The sequence below is a fragment of the Sminthopsis crassicaudata genome, chromosome 2 (genome assembly GCF_048593235.1).
Source record: "Sminthopsis crassicaudata isolate SCR6 chromosome 2, ASM4859323v1, whole genome shotgun sequence".
NCBI classification, from domain to species: Eukaryota; Metazoa; Chordata; class Mammalia; order Dasyuromorphia; family Dasyuridae; genus Sminthopsis; species Sminthopsis crassicaudata.
In genome coordinates, this window is record NC_133618.1 from 148,481,621 (window position 1) to 148,505,561 (window position 23,941).

The 23,941-nt window shown below is 39.9% G+C and overlaps 1 protein-coding gene across 9 annotated transcripts in view; it reads right to left on the reverse strand.

The window, feature by feature from the left end:
* Window positions 1-23,941, reverse strand: part of KCNIP3 (potassium voltage-gated channel interacting protein 3) — a 150,995-nt gene that overhangs the window by 34,418 nt on the left and 92,636 nt on the right. The window contains exon 1 of one of the 9 annotated variants that reach the window (XM_074287619.1): window positions 21,689-21,923. The exons of 7 other annotated variants lie outside the window; for them this stretch is intronic. In XM_074287619.1, the coding sequence (XP_074143720.1) occupies window positions 21,689-21,903 (215 nt within the window). In that variant the 5' untranslated portion in view covers window positions 21,904-21,923. One more of the 9 variants, XM_074287623.1, reaches the window with a different exon arrangement.

Here is a 23,941-nt window from a genome sequence, read left to right on the forward strand (position 1 = left end):
CTTAGTCTGATTCCATTACTTTTTATTGCTCAGGAAAGTTAGAATGATCTGAGAATTTTACTGACCTTGGTGGAAGCATGAAGGAAAGTCCATCTAGGTATGTTGCCAATTTCATTTAAAATTGATAGAGACACAGAAAAGTGGCTTTTCAGGAACCTGAGTGACAGGACCACACCCTGAGAAATCATAAGGATTGAGGTCTCTTTAGAGGCAAGGAAGTACAGTAGAAAGACCTCTGGACCTAGAATTAGGAAATACCTGGGCTTAACCCGTCACTAATGTGACCAGGTATAATTCAGCTGCTCTGACCACTTTTCTTTCTCAGGAAAAGGGTGATAATGGCATCTCATCATCTTGTTGTAAGGATATCACTTCCTTAAGACACTGTATAAAAGTAATCTAGTAGAAGATATCAAAATATATTTCTCCCAGTCGAGATTACATAAGTAGTTTGTAAACATTTTATATATTCAGCCCCTTTACTCTCTCTTTTGCCTTCCTCATCCCTATGTCTTCCTCCTTTTTCTCTGCTTTTCCAAATACTGCCTGTTCTTCCCCATAGAGTACCTGCAGTTTTCTGTCGTTCAGTCGTGCCAACTCTTCATGACTCCATTTGGGCTTTTCTTGGCAGATATACTAAAGTGGTTTGTCATTTCCTACTCCATCTCAATTTACCGACAAGGAAACTGAGGCAAACAGGGTTAAGTGGTTTGTTTGCCCAGGATCACATAGCTAGGAAGTATCTGAAGCCAGATTTGAATTCAGGAAGATGAGAAGGCCAGTGCTCTATTCCCTTGGCCATCTAGCTTCCCCTTCTTGGGGACATAGAATGCCTTTCTTTGTATCCCTGGCACCTAGTACAATACCTGCTTTATAGTAGACACTTAATAAATGTTTACTGACTGACTTCAAAACCCAGCTCAAATCCTTCATTCTCTTGATCCATTCCTGATTATCCCAGTTAGAAGTAATCTCTTATTACCATATTACCCTGGACTACAATTATTTGTGGGTATGTCTTATCTCCCTACCACACTGTAAACACCCCACACAACTGTAGAAGTTCAGAACTGGAAAGGATCTCTGATAGCATCTGGTCTAATCATAGAACCATGAATCCTTCCCACAAGTAATCATCCAAAGTTGCCCCAAAGATCTTCAATGAGGAGAAACTTGTTACATGTGGAGGAACACAATTCCACTTTGAGATAGCTTCAGTAGGCAATTCCTCCTGACATACAGCCTAAATCTGTCTTCCTGAAATTTCAGTCCACTGTTCCCAGGTAGGCTTTCAAGGGCTAAGTAACATAAGTTGAATTCCTTTTCCATAAGACAGTCCTTCAAATACTTGTGCAAGGAATGCATCTATTTGGGACAACATCTTTACAGAGACAGCTAGAATTGGGATATTTCCTCATTTCCCAAGATGGCCCAAATCAGTTGTACTGCAGATATGATGGCAGAAACTGGATTGAAGATGGAAGGTTTATTTTTTATTTGTTTGTTTTCAAAATTTTTGAAATCTTTTTTATTTTCAAAATACATGCATAGTTTTCAACATTCACCCTTGCAAAACCTTGTGTTTCAAAATTGTTTCTCCCTCCCTTCCTCCATTCCCTTCCTTAAATGGCAAAAAAAAAAACCCTATATATGTTAAAAATGTGCAATTCTTCTATATGTGCAATTAACTTGTATAAGAAAAATCAGATCAAAAAGAAAAAATAAGAAAAATTTTAAAAAGCAAACAACAAAAAAAAAGCGAAAATTCTATGTTATGATCCACACTCAGTCCCCACAGTCCTCTCTCTGGATGCAGATGACTCTATCCATCACCAGTTCTTTGGAATTGGCCTGAATCATCTTGCTATTGAAAAGAGACACATGAGATGGGAGATTTGAAGGAGAAAGGAGAGAGATACAATGTGGCCTGGCTGGCAGCCTAGTAGCCGTCCTTCCCTTCTTCTCCCTCTACTCTGTTGGCTGTCAGCATTAGCCATATGATGAATAGGTTTCTGGGCAGGACTGATGCTAAGAGCTTCTAAGCAGTACCCTTTCCAAAAAGGAGACTTCTATAACAGGTACATGGATCAGATTAATATGCTTCAGGGTCTCCAAGAGGGATCTTGATTTCCTATTAGTCTATTTATCTGTCACCAGGAGCCTCACCAAAGCCCATTCCTCCATGTAGTTGCCAATTATTTTAGATTACCTGTCTCTGTATCATAGACTGAGATGCTTACAATGAGTCAATGACTTTCTGTTTCTTGCTCCCTGAAGTGTCTGGCAAACTGCGGCTGAGTAGCAGACTCTAAGTTAAACTGTGTTTTTCTGCCATGGGGGTTTGGTACTCGGGTATGAGTAGAATAATTCTCCATGATAAATGGAACTATTTACTTTGGGGTGTGTTTTTTTATATAATGTAATTTAAAATTTGCTAAGCTATGGTCTTAAGACTTAGTTTAATGCTTGTTAGTCTGGGTATGCCAAAGTAGAATTTACCAGTAGGAACTTTGATAAGTAATCCTAGACTTAAAAAAAAATCCAGCATATTAACAGTGAAGAGTCGGGTGCAAGATCATCGACAGTTATTTGTCCCATGGTTCTGTCTGCTGATAGCACCAAACTATGATTCAAAGAGTACTTTATAGTCATTTTCTTATTTAAGCTTCACAATAACACTGTGGTGTAAATAATGCATTATTATCCATATTTTATACTTGAAAAATATACTGAAATGCTAAGAGAATTATCCAGGGTCACCTAGTGGAAGAGCTGAAATAGGAAGGGGAAAGAAGTAAGAAAGTAAAGAAGGAAGGAAGGAAGGAAGGAAGGAAGGAAGGAAGGAAGGAAGGAAGGAAGGAAGGAAGGAAGGAAGGAAGGAAAGGAGGGCAAAAGGGAGGAAGGAAAAGAGAGAAAGGGAGGGAGGAAAGAAGGAAGAAAGGAGGAAAGGAGGGAGGGAGGAAAAGAGGGAGGAAAGAAAGGAGGAAAAAGGGAAGAAAGAAATAAAGGGAGGAAGGAAAGAAGGGGGAAGAAAGAAGAGAAAAGAAGAGATAGATGGAGGGAAGGAAGAAAGAAAGAAGGGAAGGAGAGAAGAAGGGAGGGAAGAAAGAAGGAAGTGAAGGAGAGAGAAAAGAAGGAAGGAAGGAGGGAAGGAAGGAAGGAAGAAGGGAAGGAAGAAGGGAAGGAGGGAAGGAAGGAAGGAAGAAGGGAAGAAGGGAAGGAAGTAGGGAAGAAGGGAAGGAAGGAAGGAAGGAAGGAAGAAGGAAGGAAGGAAAGAAGGAAGGAAGGAAGGAAGAAAGGAAGGAAGGAAGAAGAGAAGAAGGGAAGGAAGGAAGGAAGGAAGAAAAGAAGGAAGAAGGGAAGAAGGGAAGGAAGGAAGGAAGGAAGAAAGGAAGGAAGAAGGGAAGGAAGGAAGGAAGGAAGAAAGGAAGGAAGAAAGGAAGGAAGGAAGGAAGGAAGGAAGGAAGGAAGGAAGGAAGGAAGGAAGGAAGGAAGAAGGGAAGGAGGGAAGGAAGGAAGGAAGGAAGGAAGGAAGGAAGGAAGGAAGGAAGGAAGGAAGGAAGGAAGGAAGGAAGGAAGGAAGGAAGGAAGGAAGGAAGGAAGGAAGGGAAGGAGGGAAGGAAGGAAGGAAAGGAAGAAAGGGAAGGAGGGAAGGAGGGAAGAAAGGAAAGGAAGAAAGGGAAGGAGGGAAGGAAGGAAGGAGGGAAGGAGGGAAGAAAAGGAAGAAGGAAGTGTTTATTAAGTACCTTCTGTGCTAGGTACTATGCTAAGTACTTTGTAAGTATTATCTGATGAGAGGTCGGTATTATTATTATTCCCATTTTACAGATGAAGAAAACTAAGGCAACAAAAAAATACCAGTAGTGAAGTGACTTTCTGGGGGTCAGTCAGCTAGTAAATGTTCAAGGCTGGATTTGAATTCCAAGTTTCCTGACTCCAAGCCCAGCACTCTATCCACTACATCTAGCTACCCTCTAAAAGGGTTATTATTCCCATTTACTATCTCCAAAATCTTAGTGCAGTTTTAAATTATTAAAACTTAACTAAACTTAATTTAAGCTTTTAAAGCCAGAACTCAGGTTTAAGTTATAAGTACTTTAGGTCTTTAGACTGTAAATCCAGATCTTTCTGCTACACCACAGCTCTCTCAAAACTTCCTTTAATCAAGATGATCATTTAGTATAAGAAGCCCAAAAAGGATACGAAGTTATTTCTGCCACAATTATTGAAAACTTCAGAAACTCTATAACCTATATAAGGCATAGTCTTTGTATTTACGGTTTAAATAGGGACAGACTATTTAGATCAGAAATCAATATAATATTATCTATTTATATGCTGTACCCTGTCTCTTAAGAACTCTGAACAGAGTAAGTGGTAATCTGATATTTTAACAATAAGTAGCTTTGTTCCAGATTCATAAAAGGCATTAACTTTTCAGATCTCCATTCCACCATTTAGGAAAGACATCAATAGGCTAGACCAGAGCTACTTATACTTTTTCACTCACAACCTTTTTGTGTCTAAGAAAACGACTCCTCTAATCTGAGCTGAGGTGTTTCTGGCAGCACTCGGGCATTTCAGTGCTAAATGCACATGTTGTATGTACAGAAGTAAGTTTGCGTAATGCCAGAAACACCTCAGATTCATGATACATTTGATTTTGAATTAATTTTTGGACATTTCATTCAGAAACCTTTTTCTGTGGTCATATTTTTTCTGAACTTCCACATTCAATCTAAGAAGCTTTAAACTAGAGAAACTCCAGAGTGGCCACTAGAATACTGAAGGGCTTGGGGTTCATGTCATGAGGATCGGAAGTGGAGGTGAATTTCTCTTGGAGAAGAGAAAACTTCAGGGGAGATGGATGACATTTGTCCTCAGGTATCTAAAGTGCTGTCATGTGGAAGAGTTCCCTGTCTGGCCCTTGAAGACCAAAGTAGGGAACAATATGAGGATATTGCCAAGAAGTAAATCTAGGATTGATATTAGGAAAAACTTCCCAACAATTAATGCTTTCCAAAAATGAAATATATTGCCTCAGACCGTCCCATGTCTTCCTCCATTTTGTTGTCTTTTATTGTTCCTGTTCTTATTGCTGTTGCTGCTGTTGTTGCAGCGAGGTGGTACAAAGGATAGAAAACCAGGCTTGGAGTCAGGAAGACTCATTTTCTGACTTCAAATCTAGCCTCAAACACTTACTAGTTGTGTGACCCTGGGCAGGTTACTTAATTCTATTTGACTCAAGTTTCTTCATCTGAAGAAGGAAATGGCAAACTATCATTGCTAAGAAAATCCCAAATGAAGTCACAGAGAATGGACCATGACTTAACTACAACAACATAAACACAGTCACTTCAACTGGCCCTTGTGTGACACTACTCTGGGTGCCTTCCTCTGGACATTCTTCAACTTTGCCTTTCTAATCCATGTTCAGAACAGAATAAGGCAGAGAATAGGACTGAATACTAGCAATAGTAATATTGCTGCCACATTATACTCTTGGCTCTTACTAAACTTGCATTCCCCTAAAGTTGTCAGATCTTTTTAAAACTGCCATATAGAGCCATATTCCCTATCTTTTACTTATAAGACCAATATAAATTTGACTATTATAGTTTTAGCCCAACATTCTAGCTTGTTAAGATCTTAATGAACAAAGGAATGTGTGAATGGGAGGGGGGGGGAACCAGCATTTATTAAGTACTATTAGCCACTGTGCTAAATACTGGGAATATAAACACAAAAGCAAGATTGTTCCTACCTTAATAACCTTTTACATATATAGGAGTAAATAACACATGTAGGAAAGCAGTGACTTGGGAAGAAAGAAGTCTAATCAGTCAGTCATCGAATATTTACTAAGTCCTTTGAAAAAGGCCATTAATACATGAACAAAAATAAGGTTGCTGTCCTTAAGGAGCTTATGTTACAGTGGGAGAGACAGTATGTAAAAACTGTGTACACAAGACATATACAGTATGAATGGGGAGGAGAGAGGAGCTAGGAAAGGCCTCTTTTTAAAAGGTGGCCATGAAAGCCAGATAGTAGATATAAGGAGAGAGAACATTGGAGACAGTCAATGAAAAGTCTTGGGTTAGGAAGTAAAGTATCCTATGTGATGAAGTATTATAGTTCTGAAAGTGTGAGTAGGAAAACAATTGTAAGAAAATGGAAGAGGTCAAGTTTTGAAGGGCTTTCAATGTCAAAGAGACTTAATGCTAGATTATAGGAAGTCACTGAAATATGTCAAGTAGTAGAGGAAGGGGCATGGTCAGATTTAAGATTAGAAAGATCACTTTAGTAGCTGGTGGAGGATGGATTAGAATGAGGATAGGCTTGAGGCAGAGAAAACAATTAGGAAGCTATTGAGGAAATCCAAGTGTAAGGTGGTAAGAACCAGTACTTGGGCAGAGACTGTGTGAGAGAAGAGAAAGGAACATATAGGAGAGAATTTGTGAAAGTAAAATGGACAAGATTTGGAAACAGATTGAGTGTATGGAGTGAATGTGAATGAGAGACTCAATGATAAAAGTTTCAATGAGAAGAGCTAGAAGGCAATTGACTTCCAGAAGCAAAAGTGGTCATAGTTAGTTTACTACTCCTATGGCAAAAACTGTTAATGAGCATATTCATGATGGCATGGCAGAAAAATCACATGGCTGGGTAGCTAGAGACTGCTCCATGTTCTGAATTCTCACCAATTACCCCAGTACAGGTTAGGTTAAGGGCTGGATCCTGACTTGTTAGCTCTCCATCCCAGCTTAGTGTCATGTGCCAATCTGATAAAGATGCCATCTCATTGCTATTGTTGTTAGTTGTCCTTTGTTCTTGAAGAGGACCATGATATCAAAGAGGTGATGCCATGAGATGCAAGTGAAGCGACATGCAGCACCTTTTCTATTTCTCATGATCTTTTTGAGAGCACTGACAGCATCTCAGCCATGGCATCTACCACTTTTCTAGTGCACTGCCATGAAGTTCATTTGATTCTGTTGAATTGAAATCTTCTAGGGCAGCTAGGTGACTCAATAGATAAAAATTTGGACCAGGAATCAGGAAGACCTGAGTTCAAAACCTGTCCCAGACACTTAATAGTTGTGTGATCCTGGGCAAGTTACTAGCAACTAACTACTTCATAGGGTTATCATGTGGATCAAATGAGATAATATATGTAAAGTGCTTTGTAAACCTTAAAATGCTATATAAATGTCAGTTATTATTATGAATTGTGTGACTGTGAGCAAGTCATTTAACTTCTCGCTGCCTCAGTTTCCCCATATGTTAAGTGAAAATGATAATAACACATTTTTCATAGGGTTGTTGTGAGGACTATGGGAGACCTGATATGAAAACACTTTGTTAGTCTTAAAGTGCCATAAAAATGCTAGTCCTTATTATTATTAGCCTCTTGTTTATCTTGGATGTGAATTCTATAATAATCTTTGTTTTGTCCTCACTGGTTCAAAAATAATTTCCCTTGAGATTAAGTGTGGAGGCAAAATAGACGTTGAGATGCTCTCTGCCTTCTCTCCATTGTAGTTTTACTGCCCAAAACAACATTTTGGACCTTTCTTTGGCCATTCTCTCTTCTGCAATACAGCTTGGACTTTGCTTTATCCCAAAGTATTAGTTCATTCTAGCTTATGTACTCCACTCACTAGCTCACTACACTTCTAAGACTATCACAGGCTTTGGATTTATCATTCATTATTTGTCATTCATTATTTGCCCTTGCTTACAATTCTTGTATGTGCCTTTTAAAAATCTAAATTGATCAAAATTTCCTGTGCATTTATAGTCTCTTGAGACAACTTCCCCTTTTGCTTCTAACTGGAATTGGTTTTGTCTTTGAGTTTTCAGAATTTCATTCTTAAGAGCTTCCTGTACCTCCTGGGATGATTTACCCTTGTACAATTTTAAATTATGGGATCCCACCAATTCTTTCTTAGAATCCTATGAGATCTTCTTTTCTAGAATCTGGGGTTCATTCAAACTTTCTTCTCTTGTGCCACTAATTCTAAAATCAATCCCCTCCAAAGTTCCTATTATTTCCAACTCAGCATCTAGTTCTTCCCTATTGATTAATACTCAGATCCAGAATAGAAGTTACTCTCATTGGAAGGATGGATGATATTGTCATTAAAGCATGTCAAAAAATTATTAATTGTTCTCCATTTGGCAGAGTGAGAGTTGTAGCAAGTGTTTCTTATAATTGAAATCTTCCACTCATCCATCAGTCCACAAATATTTATAACAATGGACCTGGACCTACATCCTGTGGATAAAAATATTAAAATAAAATAATTCCTGACTTCAAGGAGCTTATGGTCTATTAGGAAATGAAATAAGTTTACAGATGAATAAAGACAGCATACAAAATAAATCCATAGTGATTTGGCAGGGGACACTAAGTGGAGAGGGGGAATAAAAAAGTCTTACTGGAAGAAGAGGCATTTGAGCTGAGCTTTGAAGTTTAGGGTTCCAAGAGGCAAATATGAGGAGGGGGAACATTCCAAGACGTGTACAGGTATAGAATCCAAAGTAGGTGAGGCTGAAGTACAAATTATGTAAAGAGAAATAATGAATAGGTTAGAAAGATAGTCTAAAGCCAGATTACAAAAGGCTGTTGAATGCCAACAGAGAAGTCATTTTAACCCAAAGGCAATAGGGAGACAATAAAGCTTTTTAAGCAAGGAAGTGACATAGTTGGAACTGTGATTTAGAAATATTGATTTGACAGCTAGGTAGGTTGAAGAGGGAGCAGACAAGATGAAGAGAGACCAACTGGGAAGCTATTGGAATAGTCCGGGTAAGAGTTAATGAAAGATCAGATTAGGTTGATTGTGATGAAAGGAAAATGGAACACATATAAGATATACTGAGGAAATAAAATTCAGTGACTGGCCATTGATAAGATATGGAAGGTAAAGAAAGGGTAGAAAGTCAAGGTGACTCTTGGTGACCAGAAGAATGGATCTTCTACCAAAAAAGAAAGATATTAGGTTTAAGTGGGGGGGTGATTTCTTTTTTTTGAGCATGTTGAATTTGAGAAATTACAATGAGACATCCAGATAGAGATGTGTAAAAGATGGTTGGAGATGTTTAGGACCAGATCTCAAGTGGGAGATGGGGGCTAGATATATAGATTTGGGAGTTAACTGCATAGTGTTGATAGGTGAATCCAAAGGATTGAGGAGATTATCAAGACAGAATGTAAAAGAGAAAGGGACCCTGTTACCCTGGAGAATACCCATGAATAAGGAATAGCTGATGAATTTGCAAAGGAGACAGAGAAGGCTCACTCCAATGGGGAGTACCACAACAAAAGCTCATGGAGAAAAGAATATGCAGGAGCAGGAAATCAACAGGGAAGTGAATTGCAGAAAGTAGGATGAAAACTGAGACTAGTCCATCACATTTAGTAATAAAGAGATCATTTTGGGCTATTAAGAGAATAGTTTTAGTCATGCAGTATAAAAGGAAATATGGGGTAAAAAAGTGAATAGGAAGGAGGAAGAAATCAGTACAGACATTTTCCCCCCCTAGGAATTTGACTAAAACACAAAATGGAGGAGAGATAGTAGAGGAGAAATAACTTTTCCCCCCCCTGAGGCAATTGAGGTTAAGTGACTTACCCAGGGTCACACATTTAGGAAGTGTTAAGTGTCAGAGGCCAGATTTGAACTAAGGTGCTCTTTTCACTGCACCACCTAGCTGCCCCAAGAAACAATAACTTGAAGGGAATAATAGGGTAAAGTGAACATCTTTTAAAGATGAGGGAAATCTGGCTATGATACCCAGATATTGATATGTTGGAAGTTTTGCAAAACTGAATTTTTAAAAAGTTCTTTGATATAAGGGATTAGTCTCTGATGAGTGGGAAGGGATATGTTAGAAAATGAAGATAAGATAAAAGAAAAATACATCAATAAAAACTTTTAGAAGATTTGGGTTTAAATTCTAGGTCTGCCAGACCGCACACGTGACTTTGGCAGGTTATTATAATTGTCAGGGCTTCAGTTCCCTCATTTGCACCATGAGACTTGGACTAATTGATCACTAAGATCCTTTCTACCTCTCACTCCTATGATACTATGATTTTACTGAAGGGATCCTCATTGCTCTGTAGCCAATTCAATTCCATTTTTAAAATATTTAGTAAAAATCTACTACATGGAAAACACTATTGTACAATGCTGATAAATAGAGAAAAAAAAATAGTCCACTGATGGGAGCTGGAGGTTGGGCAATGCAGTGAGTGGTTAGGGCTCCAAAAGGGATCAAATATGTACACGGATAAGTAAATCTAAAGTACATACAAAGTAATTTTAAAAGAAATGGCATATTAACAATGGGATTTGAGAAATGACACCCAAGCCAGGCTTTAAAGGAAATTAGTGATTCTATGAGACAGAGGGGAAGGACGAGTGCCTCTCCAGACTTGGAGGTCACTTCTGCAAGGGCACGAAGTGGATGATAGGATAACTGGCTAACTGGTTACTTCCCTCTAAAGTATCTCTCTTCCCATCTTCCACACCCCCAACTATGCAATAATTTCCAAACAGCCATTTCCTTTATCAATGGGTAAACTTTATAAAAGTGGGTAATTACAAATCAGGTGTCCTTACTTACATTAACTTGGCACATGCTCCCTCATAGATAAATCTTTTTATCAGTCTACTCCAAGAACCATTCCCTAGTTTTCACTATTCTTCCACACAGTTCCCCTATCAGTCTCTGCTCTACTCCCACCCCATATCAAAGCTCCTAGATCTTCTCATCTAGGTTTTGACTTCACCCTTTTCTTGTTGCAAACTACTTTCCATGAAGACTCCCAAATCTTGAATCAGTGACTTTACCCAGAGAATTTCCCTGAACTAGATAAACTTGGCCTTTCCTGGCACATAGCCCAAGAGGAATATCCAAAAAAAGATTTCTCTCAGTTGTTCCCCAATTCTATTCATTTATAGATGTGATTCCCTCTCTCATTTCTTCATGTCCTAAAATTTCTGTCTTTTTTTCCATTTCAGTTTTTTCTAAACTCCCTACCTTTTCTACAACCCACATCACCTCCTTCTTCCAGATGTTTCTCCAAGCCATCTGGTTCCTCCTCTTCTAGGCCCCATCATGCCTCAGTGTGAATGTTAGCATAAACTTGTAGTACAATAAAAGTCCAAATTTATTTTCACTGTTTCAGACCAGTAACATTGGGGTTAATCTACATATTATAGAGGGATGACGGAAGGAGGGGAATTGACATTAAGGCAAGTATAGAGGACTTTTTTTTTTCAATTGTGATTTTATAGCTCCAAGATTGAACCGAAAAATTTACATAATCAGAATAATGAACATTTCAAAAAAAAAGGTCTATCACTTTTTTTAACTTAACACCGAAAAAAATTGTAACAAAAATTTTAAATGAAATTTTGGAAATCAGGGAGGTATCAGAGAAAGGTGACACATTACTATTAAAATGTCATCCTCCGAAGCAGAATCTTGACCTGGATAAAGGAAGGTTTTTGTTACAAGATTCTTATGAACAGGCCCTAAAATGTTATCAGTTGGCACCTATTTTTTATGAGCCAGCTTCCCCTCCCATAATATATCAGGAAATATAGCAGGAAGAGCTGAGTTTGGGTTGAATGGGCAGCCCTAGGAGGCAGGATTCCCACTCATTGTAGCTCTTTAAGCAAACACAGGGTGGCCACCATTGGCTATGTTGTAGGACAATGCCTACCACAAAGCAGGTGATTATTCAGTACTTGTTAATTGATGGACCTATTATAATGGGGATTTCTTTCAGTAATGAGTTGGACTAAATGTCTGTTGAGATCTCTTCCAATTCTAAATGCTGTCATTTTGTAAGTTTGTGTATCATGTTTAACTTTTTCAGGGAACTTTCCAAACTCACATCTCATTTCATTCTTACAGTATATCACTATAGTATCTTTAGGGTAGCTATTGTTATCCTCATTTCATAGCTAAGGAAACATGTCTAAAGCCATCTGCTCAATGTTCAGTGGCTTAGTCAAAGTCACTTAGTATATGAATAGCAAAACCAGACTCGAACCCAGGTCAACATGAAATAATTGAAACATCATTGAGCTAAGAATGTTAAAACCTCCTTTTTAGGAAGTGGGGCTTCTATTTGCAAATATCATTTTCCTAACTCTGAAATTAAGTAAACTTCTATTTGTGTCCTGACTCTCCTGTCTCTAGCCTGCTGTTTTTGTTTGGCTCCAGCTACATACAGGTTAGAAGCTGGTTCTAGTCTGGTTGAAAGAGTCATTCAGGCCGAGCTCTCTTATGTAAACTCCAAGTGATTCTCTTTCTACAATAGCACACTGCCTTTCATTTAGGGGGCTCTGGTCTCCCTTGCTCCATTCCCTATGTCTCTTTTTTCTTTAAAGTCTCAAAGTTAAGACTAAAGTTCACAATTTTCCTGTCCTACTGCCAAATTTGCCCTCACACATTATTCTTTCTATGGGAGTAGGAGAAATAGGAGCAGAGGAAGAGAGAATGGAGGCTGCAGAGAATAAGTTCCTTGAGTGCAAGGGACTGTTTAGTTTTAGTCATTGTACTCCTAGTGCTATCATAGTGTCTAGTATAAGTAATTAACAGATTATTATTGCATTGAATTGTTCTTTGTATGGTTTCAATTTGATTTCCCTCTCCTCCTCCAGAAAGGAAGACTTCAGAATTGTTGTTGACAGATAGAGACAGGGAAAGAGCTGGGCTTGGGAAGATAGATCTGAAGGATGTTGGAGGATTTTCATTCAGTCATGTCCAATAATTCATGATCTCATTTGGAATTTTCTTCATAAAGATACTGGAATACTTTGCCATTTCCTTCTTCAGCTAATTTTATAGATGAGGAAGCTGAAATAAATAGAATTAAATAACACAGCTAGTGTCTGAGGCCAGATTTGAACTCAGGAAAATTAGTCTTTCTGCCTCCAGACCTGGTAATCTATCTGCTGAGCTAAGTAGCTGCTCCTGGAGGTTGTTATTGTTCTATTTTTCCATTTCTAATGGGAGTTTCTTTCTCCAAAACACCTCTCACTTCCATCCTCATCTTTTCACTCTCACTATCCTAGTTCAAGATCTCATTATCTTGAGCAAATTTAATCCAAACTTCGTATTTCCTCTAACACCTTGAATTCCTGTCTAAATTTAAAACCCAACTCAAAAACGCTACCTCTCCTGTGAAATCTTTCCTGATTCTGCACATCAGTAATAACCTTCCCTCCAAATCTCAAATAGCACTTTGTTCCTCTCTACTACATTTAGTGTGGACTATTGGGTGCAATAATAATAATATCTGGCATTTACATTGCACTCTGAAGAATAAAAATTTAAAAGTTGGTAGGGATACATTAGTCATCTATTCTAGCATGTATACAAAAGGAATTCCCACAACAACATATGCAACATGTGGTCATCTGCAATCTACTTTAAAATCTACCTTCAGTAAGAAGAAATGCATCATCTCTGGGGAAAACCTGCTCTATTTTGGACATCTCTAATTGTTAGGAAGCTTTTCAAGCCAAATCTGTCTTTCTGTAACTTCTACCCATTGGTCTAAGTTCTGCCTTCTAGGACAAAGCAGAACTAATCTAATCTTTGCTCCATATTATAGCCTTTCAAATTCTTCAAGACAACTATTATGTCTCCCATAAATCTTTTTTCCCCCAGGATAAACATCTGCTATTTTATCCAACTGCTTTTCCTAGGATATGATCTCCAAGCCTTTCATCTCTGGACAAGTGTTGATTTCTCATTGTCCTAAACTGAACAAAATATTTCAGAAGTAGATGGATAGATATGATAGATAGATAAGATATAAATATGATGGATGGATAGAAATGATGATAGATGTGATAGATGGATGGATGGATAGAGATAATAGATGATAGGTATGATGGGACTGATTGATAGATAGATGATGGATAGATAGAGATAGAGAGATAGAATGGTATCTTTCTCATAGGAGGCACTTAATAAACTTTTGTGAAATGACTAATTGGAACTCTACTACAGCCAGAAAGGAAAAGGGTTGGGTCCATCTTCTCTAGTGTCATAATCTCTTCCTTCTGTACCCATTTCCCTCCCCCATTCAGTAGGATAAATTCCCTCAAAGCCTTCAGAGATGTCCCAACTGACACAACCAGGAGTTTCTGAACTTCCTCTTCATAAATGTTTCAGTTAATTAATTTTCCAAAAGCTCTCACTACAATCCCAGTGGATACACCTGAGATTGTGAAACCTAATTACTATTTAATCCCCTAAGATTCACTCTAAGAAAGGAAGACAGGACTATAAAAATGGCGCAGAAGATGAAAGGGAGATTAAAAAGTCCCATCTCTTTGTCATGAAATGTTAGTCATTTCAAGATCAGTTTACAATAATAATAATGATAATGATGATGTTAATGATAGCAACATTTATGTGACATATTGAAGTCTGTGACATGATTTACATTTTACATGCACTACTGCATTCGATCCTCACAACTGTGAAGTAGGTTCTATTATTATCACCATTTTACAGATGACAAAACTAAGAGAGAAGTTAAATGACTCAGCCATGGTCATACAGTTAAACCTAGTTGCTCTTGACTCCAAGTTCCGCACAAGATCCATTGTATCACACTGCTTCAGTCTGGGCTAATTTCCAAGCCATCAATTGAATCATCTTGACTGATCCAATTCGTGGGGAAGAAAGGTTGAATAACGAGTCCAGTCTTAACCACCATATTGGAGAGAGTGCACAAATCGAATCGATTACTCAGCAATCGGCTCTTACAAACTCCCAGAAAACCCCAAAGCAGTCACCACATAGATTATAATTCTGCATCCTGTGTTCCTGTAATAGAAGTTTTAGTGAAGTTTTAAGAGCTTCAATATGCACCAACTTTGAGGACACAGTGTACATGTACACATATGCATATATATATATATGTATGTGTATGTGTATATATAATATAGGTTCATATAACACTGTGTGTATATGCATTGCATAAACTCATACATATATGCATATATGTGTGTGGTATGTATATGTGATATACATATACACATGTCTATATTTATATGTATGGGTAGGTATGTGTTATAATACAGGCATATTTAACACTGTATATATGTATGTATGTATAAGTATTTATCTTTTATGTAATATATAAGTATATATATATACTTATATGAATGTATGCATAATATAGAGATATAACAGTATGCCCATGGGCATAATATATGATATTTATCATTTTTTGCACATGGTTCCATAACCTTTCCTCTGGTGCTTTTTCCACCATAGCATATTTGGTTTGGGTTTTGCCTTTCCTAATACTCATCTGGGTTAGAAAAAAAAGGGGGAGAAAGGGATGGGATTAAGCACTTATATATATTAAGCACTACTACGTGCCAGTTACTGTACTATGCACTTTACAAATATGATCTCATTTCATCTAAATAATACTCTTCGAGGTAGATGGAGAAACCGAGGCAAACAGGATCACACAACTCATAAGTGTTTAAGCTGGATCTGAACTTAAGTTTCTTGACTCCCTGTCCAGTGCTCCATCTACTGCATCATCTACTTGCCTCATTAGAAAGAGCTAAAGTTTGGGACTGTGCCCCCAACCCTCTTACCCAATGATACTGCAACTAGGGCCATACCTCAGAGAGATCAAAGAAAGAAGAAAAGGACTTATATGTAAAAATACTTATAGCAACTCTTTTCATGGTGGTAAAGAACAGGAAACTAAGAGGATGCCATTAAGTGAGGAATGACTGAACACATTATGGTATAAGCATGTGATAGAATGCCCATTGTGCAGTAAGAAATGATGAGGGAATTAGTTTTAGAAAACCCTGGGAAGACTTATATGAGCTGATGCAAAAAAAAAAAAAAAAGTGAACAGAAACAAGGGAATAATTTATACAACAAAACAATAATGTAAAAACAAAGAACTTCAAAAGATACAGGAACTTTCATCAACACAATAGAACTAACCTCAACTCCAGAAGACTCATGAGGAAACATGTTATCCCTCCAGATAGAGAAGTGATGAACTCAGAGCATAGATTGAAACATTTTTTAAGAACAGGATAATGTAGGGGTTTGTTTTGCTTGACTATGAATAGTTATAACAAATTTTATTTTTCTTGCTTTCTCAGTGAATTATGAAGGAAAAAATGGAAAGGAGACATTTCAAAATTGAAAATAAAATTGAATTTTTTTAAAGAAAGAATTAGGATTCTTTCTTCTTTCCACTCACCTTTTCCCTCTCACTTTCACAATCAAATTATTAGCCTAGAACTATCATGGTAAATAGTAAGATTGAGTTAATTCTTAAGCCCTCTGAGAATTATTTTGGACAATTTAAATATGTAAAAAGTCTGAATTTTTCAAGAAATGCATTTTCAAGTCCATACAATAACTTGAACTAGTTTAACAATGTATTTCCCAGTAGAGCTCTTGCTGAGTCTGCTTTAATACAATCCAATATAACAAGAATTTATTAAGCACCTACTATAAGCATGATACTATAACGATGAATAGATTTAAAAAATAATCCATAATTACTATATCTAAGTTGAATATATAAAAATAGAAACTTCCAAAATATTTGAAAAGTCCTGTCCTTTGCCCCATCTTGTTCATGCTATGTATTTGTTTTACAAAACTTTTTCCCATAAAGCAAGAAAAAACAAATTGTAGTACAGCTCTCATCTGGATCATTCAACAACAAGTATTTTTTAAGTCCTTACAAGGTAATCAGACCTGTGTGAGATCCTTGGGAAATAGGCAAAAATAAAACAAGACTCTTCCCTAAAGCAGGGCTTCTTAAACTTATTCCACTTGTGACCCCTTTTCACCTGAAAAATTTCACACAACCCTGGGGATATAGATATGCAAACCAAACATTTGCTGATAATTTCAAAAATCAGTTATGTGACTCCATATAGAGTCTCAACCCACAGTTTAAGAAGCTATGTGCAAAAGGAGCTTTTCTGCATTAGATGGTAAATCGTGGACCTAGAAAGTTAAATACAAAATATTTACAAACTCGTTTCCAAAGGAATGATACCAGCATATATCATTTTAGAAAACCCTGTTAAATTCTAAACTGGATGGATTTGAACTCAGAAGTTCATAGATTTCAGAGCTGAGAAAGATCTAAGTTCATGTAGTCCTGATTTCAAACACCCAACTCCTTCATATTAAAAACAAAAATTCACTAACTTACAAGTCAAATGAATTGGCATTCATACCCAGCTGCTCTGATTCCAAATCTATTCCTTATTCTTAGATACTGGCATCTGACTTTAAAGTATTAATCTGCTATTCTGCTATTTCCTTATCTTTATGAACTGGAGCAAGTCACACCCTCTGGGGGACTCGGTTTTCTCAGTTGTAAAATGGAGGAGCTGTATTAATGACCTTGAATGTCCCTTCTAATGACTCCCTTAATTGTTCATCCTAAATACTCCAAGAGTAGAAAATAGTAACACAGAGTATAAGAAGTACTATGTCCAATCATTTGAATTCGTAATATACTTCTGCACTAACTCCTTCCCACATCCAGTTCCAATTAGGAGAGAAGACTTGACACATAAAATGCCATTTAGCAATGGTATTCATCATTTCACACTTGGAATATTTCAATAGACTTATGGCAAATCTGCTGCCTCAAGTCTCACCTATTGCAATCCATCATCCATTCAGTCACTAAAATGATTTTTTTAAAGCACTGGTCTGACCATGTTACCTCCCTCTACTCACTAAACTTCAGTGGCTCCCTATTGCCTCCAAAAGCAGATACAAAATATTCCATTGGATGTTCATCACATTGTCCCCTCCTGACTTTCCAGTCTTACTTCCTATCACATATTCTTCAAACCAGGGACCCTGGCCTCCTGACCATTACAAAGATACTATCTCTTCTCTCTGGATATTTTGTCTGGCCATCCCCCATTTCTGGAATGCTCTTCCACTTCCACTACAAATATTAATCTCCCTGGCTCCCTTTAACTCCCAACTAAAATCCCATCTTGTACAAGAAGCCCTCCTCAACCAGCTCCTCTTAATTCTAGGGCCTTCCCTCTGTTAATTATTTTGTATTTTCTGAGTCATCGAAGTCTAGTGACAAAACAAAATGAAGAGAGAATGAGGCTGACAACTTTGTGCAACTCTGCCTGGCTTACATCCAATTCAAGACCAAGTCACAACATAACAGGTTACTGGACTTCTTCAAAAACAAAGGACAAGTAACATTTCCTATTCATCCTTTATATAGCTTACTTCGCATATATTTGTTTGCATGTTATTTCTCCTATTAGACGGTAAGTTCCTTGAGAGCAGGACCTGTCTTTTGCCTCTTTTTATATCCAAAGCATTTAGCATTGTGCCTGGCACATACTAGGTGTTTAATAAATGTTAATTGATTGATTAAAATTCAATAGATTTAAGTCCTTAAAGAAATAGTAGATGATATTGTCCCTCCAGAACTTTACCTATAAATGTTCAGATCTGGGGTAAATAGCATAGAACGGATACAGATAACATACTCTAATATTATGCTGCGTTGGAGAGGTAATCTGTTACTGAAGAATTCCCCTAAATTGCCACCATGGCATATTATCTAGTAACTTCCTGTGTTAACTAATTACTCTTAATTAGGTGCTAAGATGGATGTTTCTATGCAAGAAAGGATACCAAATGCTCAGTGTCCTGAAATTTTTTATATTATTTAGCAAAGTTCTTGTTGTCAGACTCTTTGTGACCCCATTTGGCATTTTCTAGTCAAAGGAGTGGTTTGCCATTTCCTTTTCTACTTACTTGTCCAAGGTCACACAGATAATATGAGGTTACATTTGAATTCAGGTCTTCCCTACTCTAGACTAGATTGTGACCTATCTGTCCTGGAGTTAGAGGGAGCTCTCTCTGTCTCTGTCTCTGTCTCCCTCCCCTCCCTTACTCCAAATTAAAAGCTTTTTCTATGCCCAATGTGTTTCATCTAGTTTTCATCAGTGGACTGATCATTTTATGCAGCTTTAGATCAGCCCCTGGGCTCACTGTTCTTATGGGCTCTGCTTCCCCCAAACAGGAAAAATCCCTTAAAACCAAGTTTACATCTTCTCGGATTGGGATTTAGGCAAGTCATTACTTCTCTGAATATCCCCTTCCTCTTCTGAGTGGGCCTGATCTCTAAAGTCCTTTTCTAGCATCTATATTCTAGGATTCTATAACCTCATTGAAAATAAAATCTCCTATTTTATATATGGGATCTCTGTGACACTTCATATAAAGGAGAAGTACACAATATTTCCCTATTTCTGGATCCCCGATAAAGCCCCGGGGGGCAAGGGACAGAGTTGAATCATTTGGAGACACATCAGCACTTCCCACCCACCAATAGCCCACATGGCCCCAACTAATCCTCTCTCTTCTTTACAAAGAAACTCTAGGCTTCCTAGCTCCACCTTCTCAACTTGGCCGGAGCTGCTTCTTGTTCTAGCTGGGGTAAGGACACCATCTCCTAAAGCACAAGGGGGATTCTTGGCTCTCTCCCTGGAGACACTGCCCTACAGTACAGTACAAGAATCTATAGTGAAGTCTTCCCTCTCTTCCCATACCTCACTAGGGGTTTCAGAGTAATATCCCCACAGGGCTGGGGTCACTAACACAAGGTCATTCATTACTATGCTGAGGCAAGCAGGATACTGTCCGCTATCACTCCAGGATCTGGGGACATGCAGTGGCAGTGGTGACCGTTCCTAACCCAGCATTTCTCTATCTAAGAGCTATCCTGACTGGGATGGGAGGAAAAAAGGGGTTTGGGGCTGGGGGTGAGAGAGGGAAAGGAAGTGTATTTTATGTGGGAGAGGGGAGAAGGAAAGAAAAGGAAGGTGGGTCCCAAATGGAGTTTTAAAAGGCTAAGGGGAATCACATTAAGGGGACCCACCTCCCTTCTGGTTTCTCTCAACCAGGCTGGCTGGTCAGATGCCACAGAAATGATGCATTGAAGAGGGAAGCAAGAGGCGGGGTGGGGATGGGGAGGGAGCTGCAGACAAGCGTCCTTGAGGGGTCCTGGGAAAGGATTCAATGTCTTGATTTAAGGGCAAGTAGAAGCCGCTTGCTCTTCTGTTAATGCTGAGGTGGCGCTGTAGTTAACTGATATGGCAATGAATTGTCCTCTCTCTAAGGAGGATTCGGTGGCTGCAGGTGGAGACAGAAATGACATGACCTTAACCTCATAGGGTCTTCCTTCCTGCCAGAGTGGTGATGGGAGCAGGACAGAAGACCAAGTAAGCAGGAGTTTCTGGTCCCTAGTGACTTGATCAGATGGAAAGATAGGATAAGGGGGCCTGGGGATCTGTTCCTTCCTCTCCATTATCTCATATGTCTCTTAGAACACTATTCTTTCTTTGTCATCCTCTTGGGATGGCATGGAAGGACACACTGCAAACATATTCCATGAGAATAAAAACAGGATGCTGGAAATCCCAGAGTCCCAGAGAAAATGGGTCTTGGTCAGCAAAGGTCTAAAACTTAGAGCTTTACACTGTTAACCCTAAATCCTAGTTCAACCATCCAGTATTCCTACTGGGGCATAGGGCAAGTATTTTTGGGAAAAAAGTTACAGTTTCACTTCTTTCCTCTCTCCCCCTCCTCATGTTCATTTTTGGTCACCTCTAACTTCCTCCTCATCCCCCAAAACATTGCAGTTGTCCCAGACAAGTCAGCAAGGAAAGGTAAAGAGTTAAATACTGATGGAGCCTAACTTAAAGGGGCCACAGCAACACAGAAAAGAAGGGGTCAGTCAGAGGGGAAGGAGTTCAGTGACTTCATATAATAAACCTCTTCTTCCATCATCTCCAAAGGTCAGTCTTAAAGAACCAATATCATCATATTGTCCAAAACTTTCTCTGGAGATGGCTAAGGAAGTCCCACCAACTCAGCTAGGGAAGGGGAGGCAGCGGAAAGATGGGTCGCCCTGCTTCTCTCCACCAGCCAGGCCAGGATGCCAGCTGTAGTCCTGGATGAGATTAGCAATTGGGGAGGGGGTGTCCCTCTAAGGATCCAGGAATGCTGTGAAAAGAAGACAACTGGGATCTCATCTTCCCAGAAAGGAGGGGAGAGAAAGAGGGAATAACGGAGGCCCAGAGGAAGCACAGCAAAGATTACCTTCCATGGACATGGGTTCCAGGATCCCAAACTGCTTGAGGACAGCAATGAAGAGCAATACCACCACCGCCATGGCACAGAGTTCCATGCCCTGGATGCCCATGGTGGGCGGAGGTCCGGTGGGGCTGGGGCCACTCCACTTGTCCCCCTGGCCAGCTCAGTTTCTCTGGGAGAGTGACCCAGCCCGAGCAACAAGCCCAGTCTCCTGGGCGATAGCAGTAGAGGAGCCAGCGGTTCCCTGGTACCCTGCTGGCTCCTTGGTACCCTGATTCTCTTCCTCCCTCTCTCCCTCCCTCTGATCAGCAGCTGAGAGGCTCACATCCCCCTATGTCTGAGATCTCTAGGCAGGCAGGGGCCAGGGGACTGCAGGAAGCGGGAGCCGGGAAGGGAACGAAAAAACTGGCCTTGCAGAGCCAAGAAGACAAGAGAGTAGGAAAGAGAGCGGAGCGGGGGGAAGCAGCAACTTTCCGAGTCAGCCGGCAAACTTTACCGCCCAGCGGAGCTCCCGGCAGCTCCGGGCATCCCTGGGCACAGGCGCCTCCATCGGGAGCTGCCCGCTTCCAAGACCAGCGGGGTGGAGGAGTGAGTGCAAGGGGGAGGGAAAGGTCCCAGCTGGGTGACGCGCAGGGGGCGGGGGTCACTACTGGGCTGCTGGGGGCTGGCGGGCAGCCCCGGGAAACCCCTCGGCTCTCTCCCAGCCTCCATCCCAATTCCCCGCCCTCTCATTGGCCTGAGAACCGCTATAAAACAACCCCAACCCACCCTTCCCCCGCCCAGCCCCCCATGTCCCACCCCTCTCAGAGCACTCCCAGAGAAAGGGGGAGGAGGGAGGGAGAGAGACCTGGATGGGTCGTTCAGCTCTCCTCCCCTTTCTTTTTCCACTCCCTCTTTCTCGGCCCCTCCCTGATCCTGCCTGCATTGATTGAGATAGAGGATCACCATGACAACGCCAGCCATCCCAGGGGAACACCTTACCCGCTGGTGGTAATAGCGCGGTGCTTTAGGGAGGAGGGCATGTGCCCAGGGAGTGGACAGGGTGTCCTGGGAGAAGGTGATCTCACACTGTGCTGGCAGCCCAGGAGGAGAAGGACTGCGAAAGGGAGGGAAAGGAGAGAAAGAAGGAGGGAGGGAGAAGAGAGAAGGGAGGCTCCGCTCTCCGGAAACAAAGTTCACCTTGGTTTACCACTTTAGGAAGCTCTGATAACAGAACTTCACTCCCTCCTTCACACACACACACACACACACACACACACACACACACACACACGCCCACACCACAAACAGAACAGGCCCCTTCCCATCCAAATACTTAGATATCTCATAGTCTGAAATTCCACCATCAGAAATTCATTCTCTTGGGTTCCAGGCTCTTCTTTCAAAGTGTAAACACTTCTGGGTGGGGTGGCTCAGGGAGTTCAATTCTAAAATCCCATGTTCTGCACTCATTAACACCTAAGTGTGAATTTTCCTCCAGACAGCTTGAAGGCAACAAACAAGAAAATACTGGGGAAGGGTTGGGAGGGGGAATGATGGAGACCGTTTTAGGGGATTGCTGGTGCCTCTTTGTAGGAGTTAAATATCTCCCAATCCTCAGAGAACACACACAAACATTCCTTCCTACATAAGCTGGTGCAAAGAGAAAGCACCAGCCCCTGTGCATACTAGCACATGCTGGGGATACAAGTACCTGATCAGGGACAGTAAGATACTGTGATGAAGAAAGCCAGCAGAAAAATAGGGGACAGAAAAAAGAGGTCCCAGAGTCTCAAAGGACTGTTAAACATGAGATGGAGGGAAGGGTAAGGAACTATGGTTTCCTTGGTTATATTGTCTGTACAGTGATTGGTAGGAACTTGTGCACACAATTCTATTCATTAAGCATTTATTAAGTATTAAGTACCTACTGTGTGTAAGGCAAGACATTTTGCTGAATAGATGTAGCAATACAGAGATGAAAAAGGACCTATTCTCTGTCCTCAAAAAGTTTACTATCTAATGGGAAGGGGGGAGAAAACGGAAGGACTATCTCCCCCCTCCCCTAAGCACTGAATTGAATCTGAGGAATGTGTACAAGGTTACTGTCATAGGAAACTTTCTTACCATATAGGCTGTACTCTAGATGTTTCTATTAAGCCCCAGAAACTTCTGCCTCCTGAGAGGTCACTCCAGCCTTGGAATCCATATATTGGAAATATCTGTCACCTCTGTGACCTTTCCATCTAATTGGATCACTTCCCATACCTCCATTTAAGGATACCGAGGCCAGCTGTCTCATTCCTCTCCAGGCTGAACTCTGATCTCTCTACTTTTTACTATGACTCTACAAGGCCATTCCTTCCCTCTCACCAGGACACCTATTCCTCAGCTCCAGCTTCCTTTTATAAATTATCTTACCTTATTACAAGCTCCTTGAAGGCAAGGATTGTTTTGTTGCTTGTGTTTGTATTTCTAGCATTTTGCACAATGCCTGGCACACATTAAGTGTTTAATAAATGCTTGCTGAGTGACTGATAAGATTTAGCATCTAAATCAATCCTGTCATTGGACAGACACCAAAATTTGACCTCTCCAAGGTCACACAAAATCTATAAGGATCACAATTAGAACACAGTAAAGGTAAAGTGAAATCAGGGCAAATGGCTACAAGAAAATTCAAGGAAGGAATTATCTCTTTTAGCAGGCTGGGAAGTTGAGGGATGCTTCTCAAAGTAGAAAAAGAAAAGGACTTCTTTTGTGCTATTTA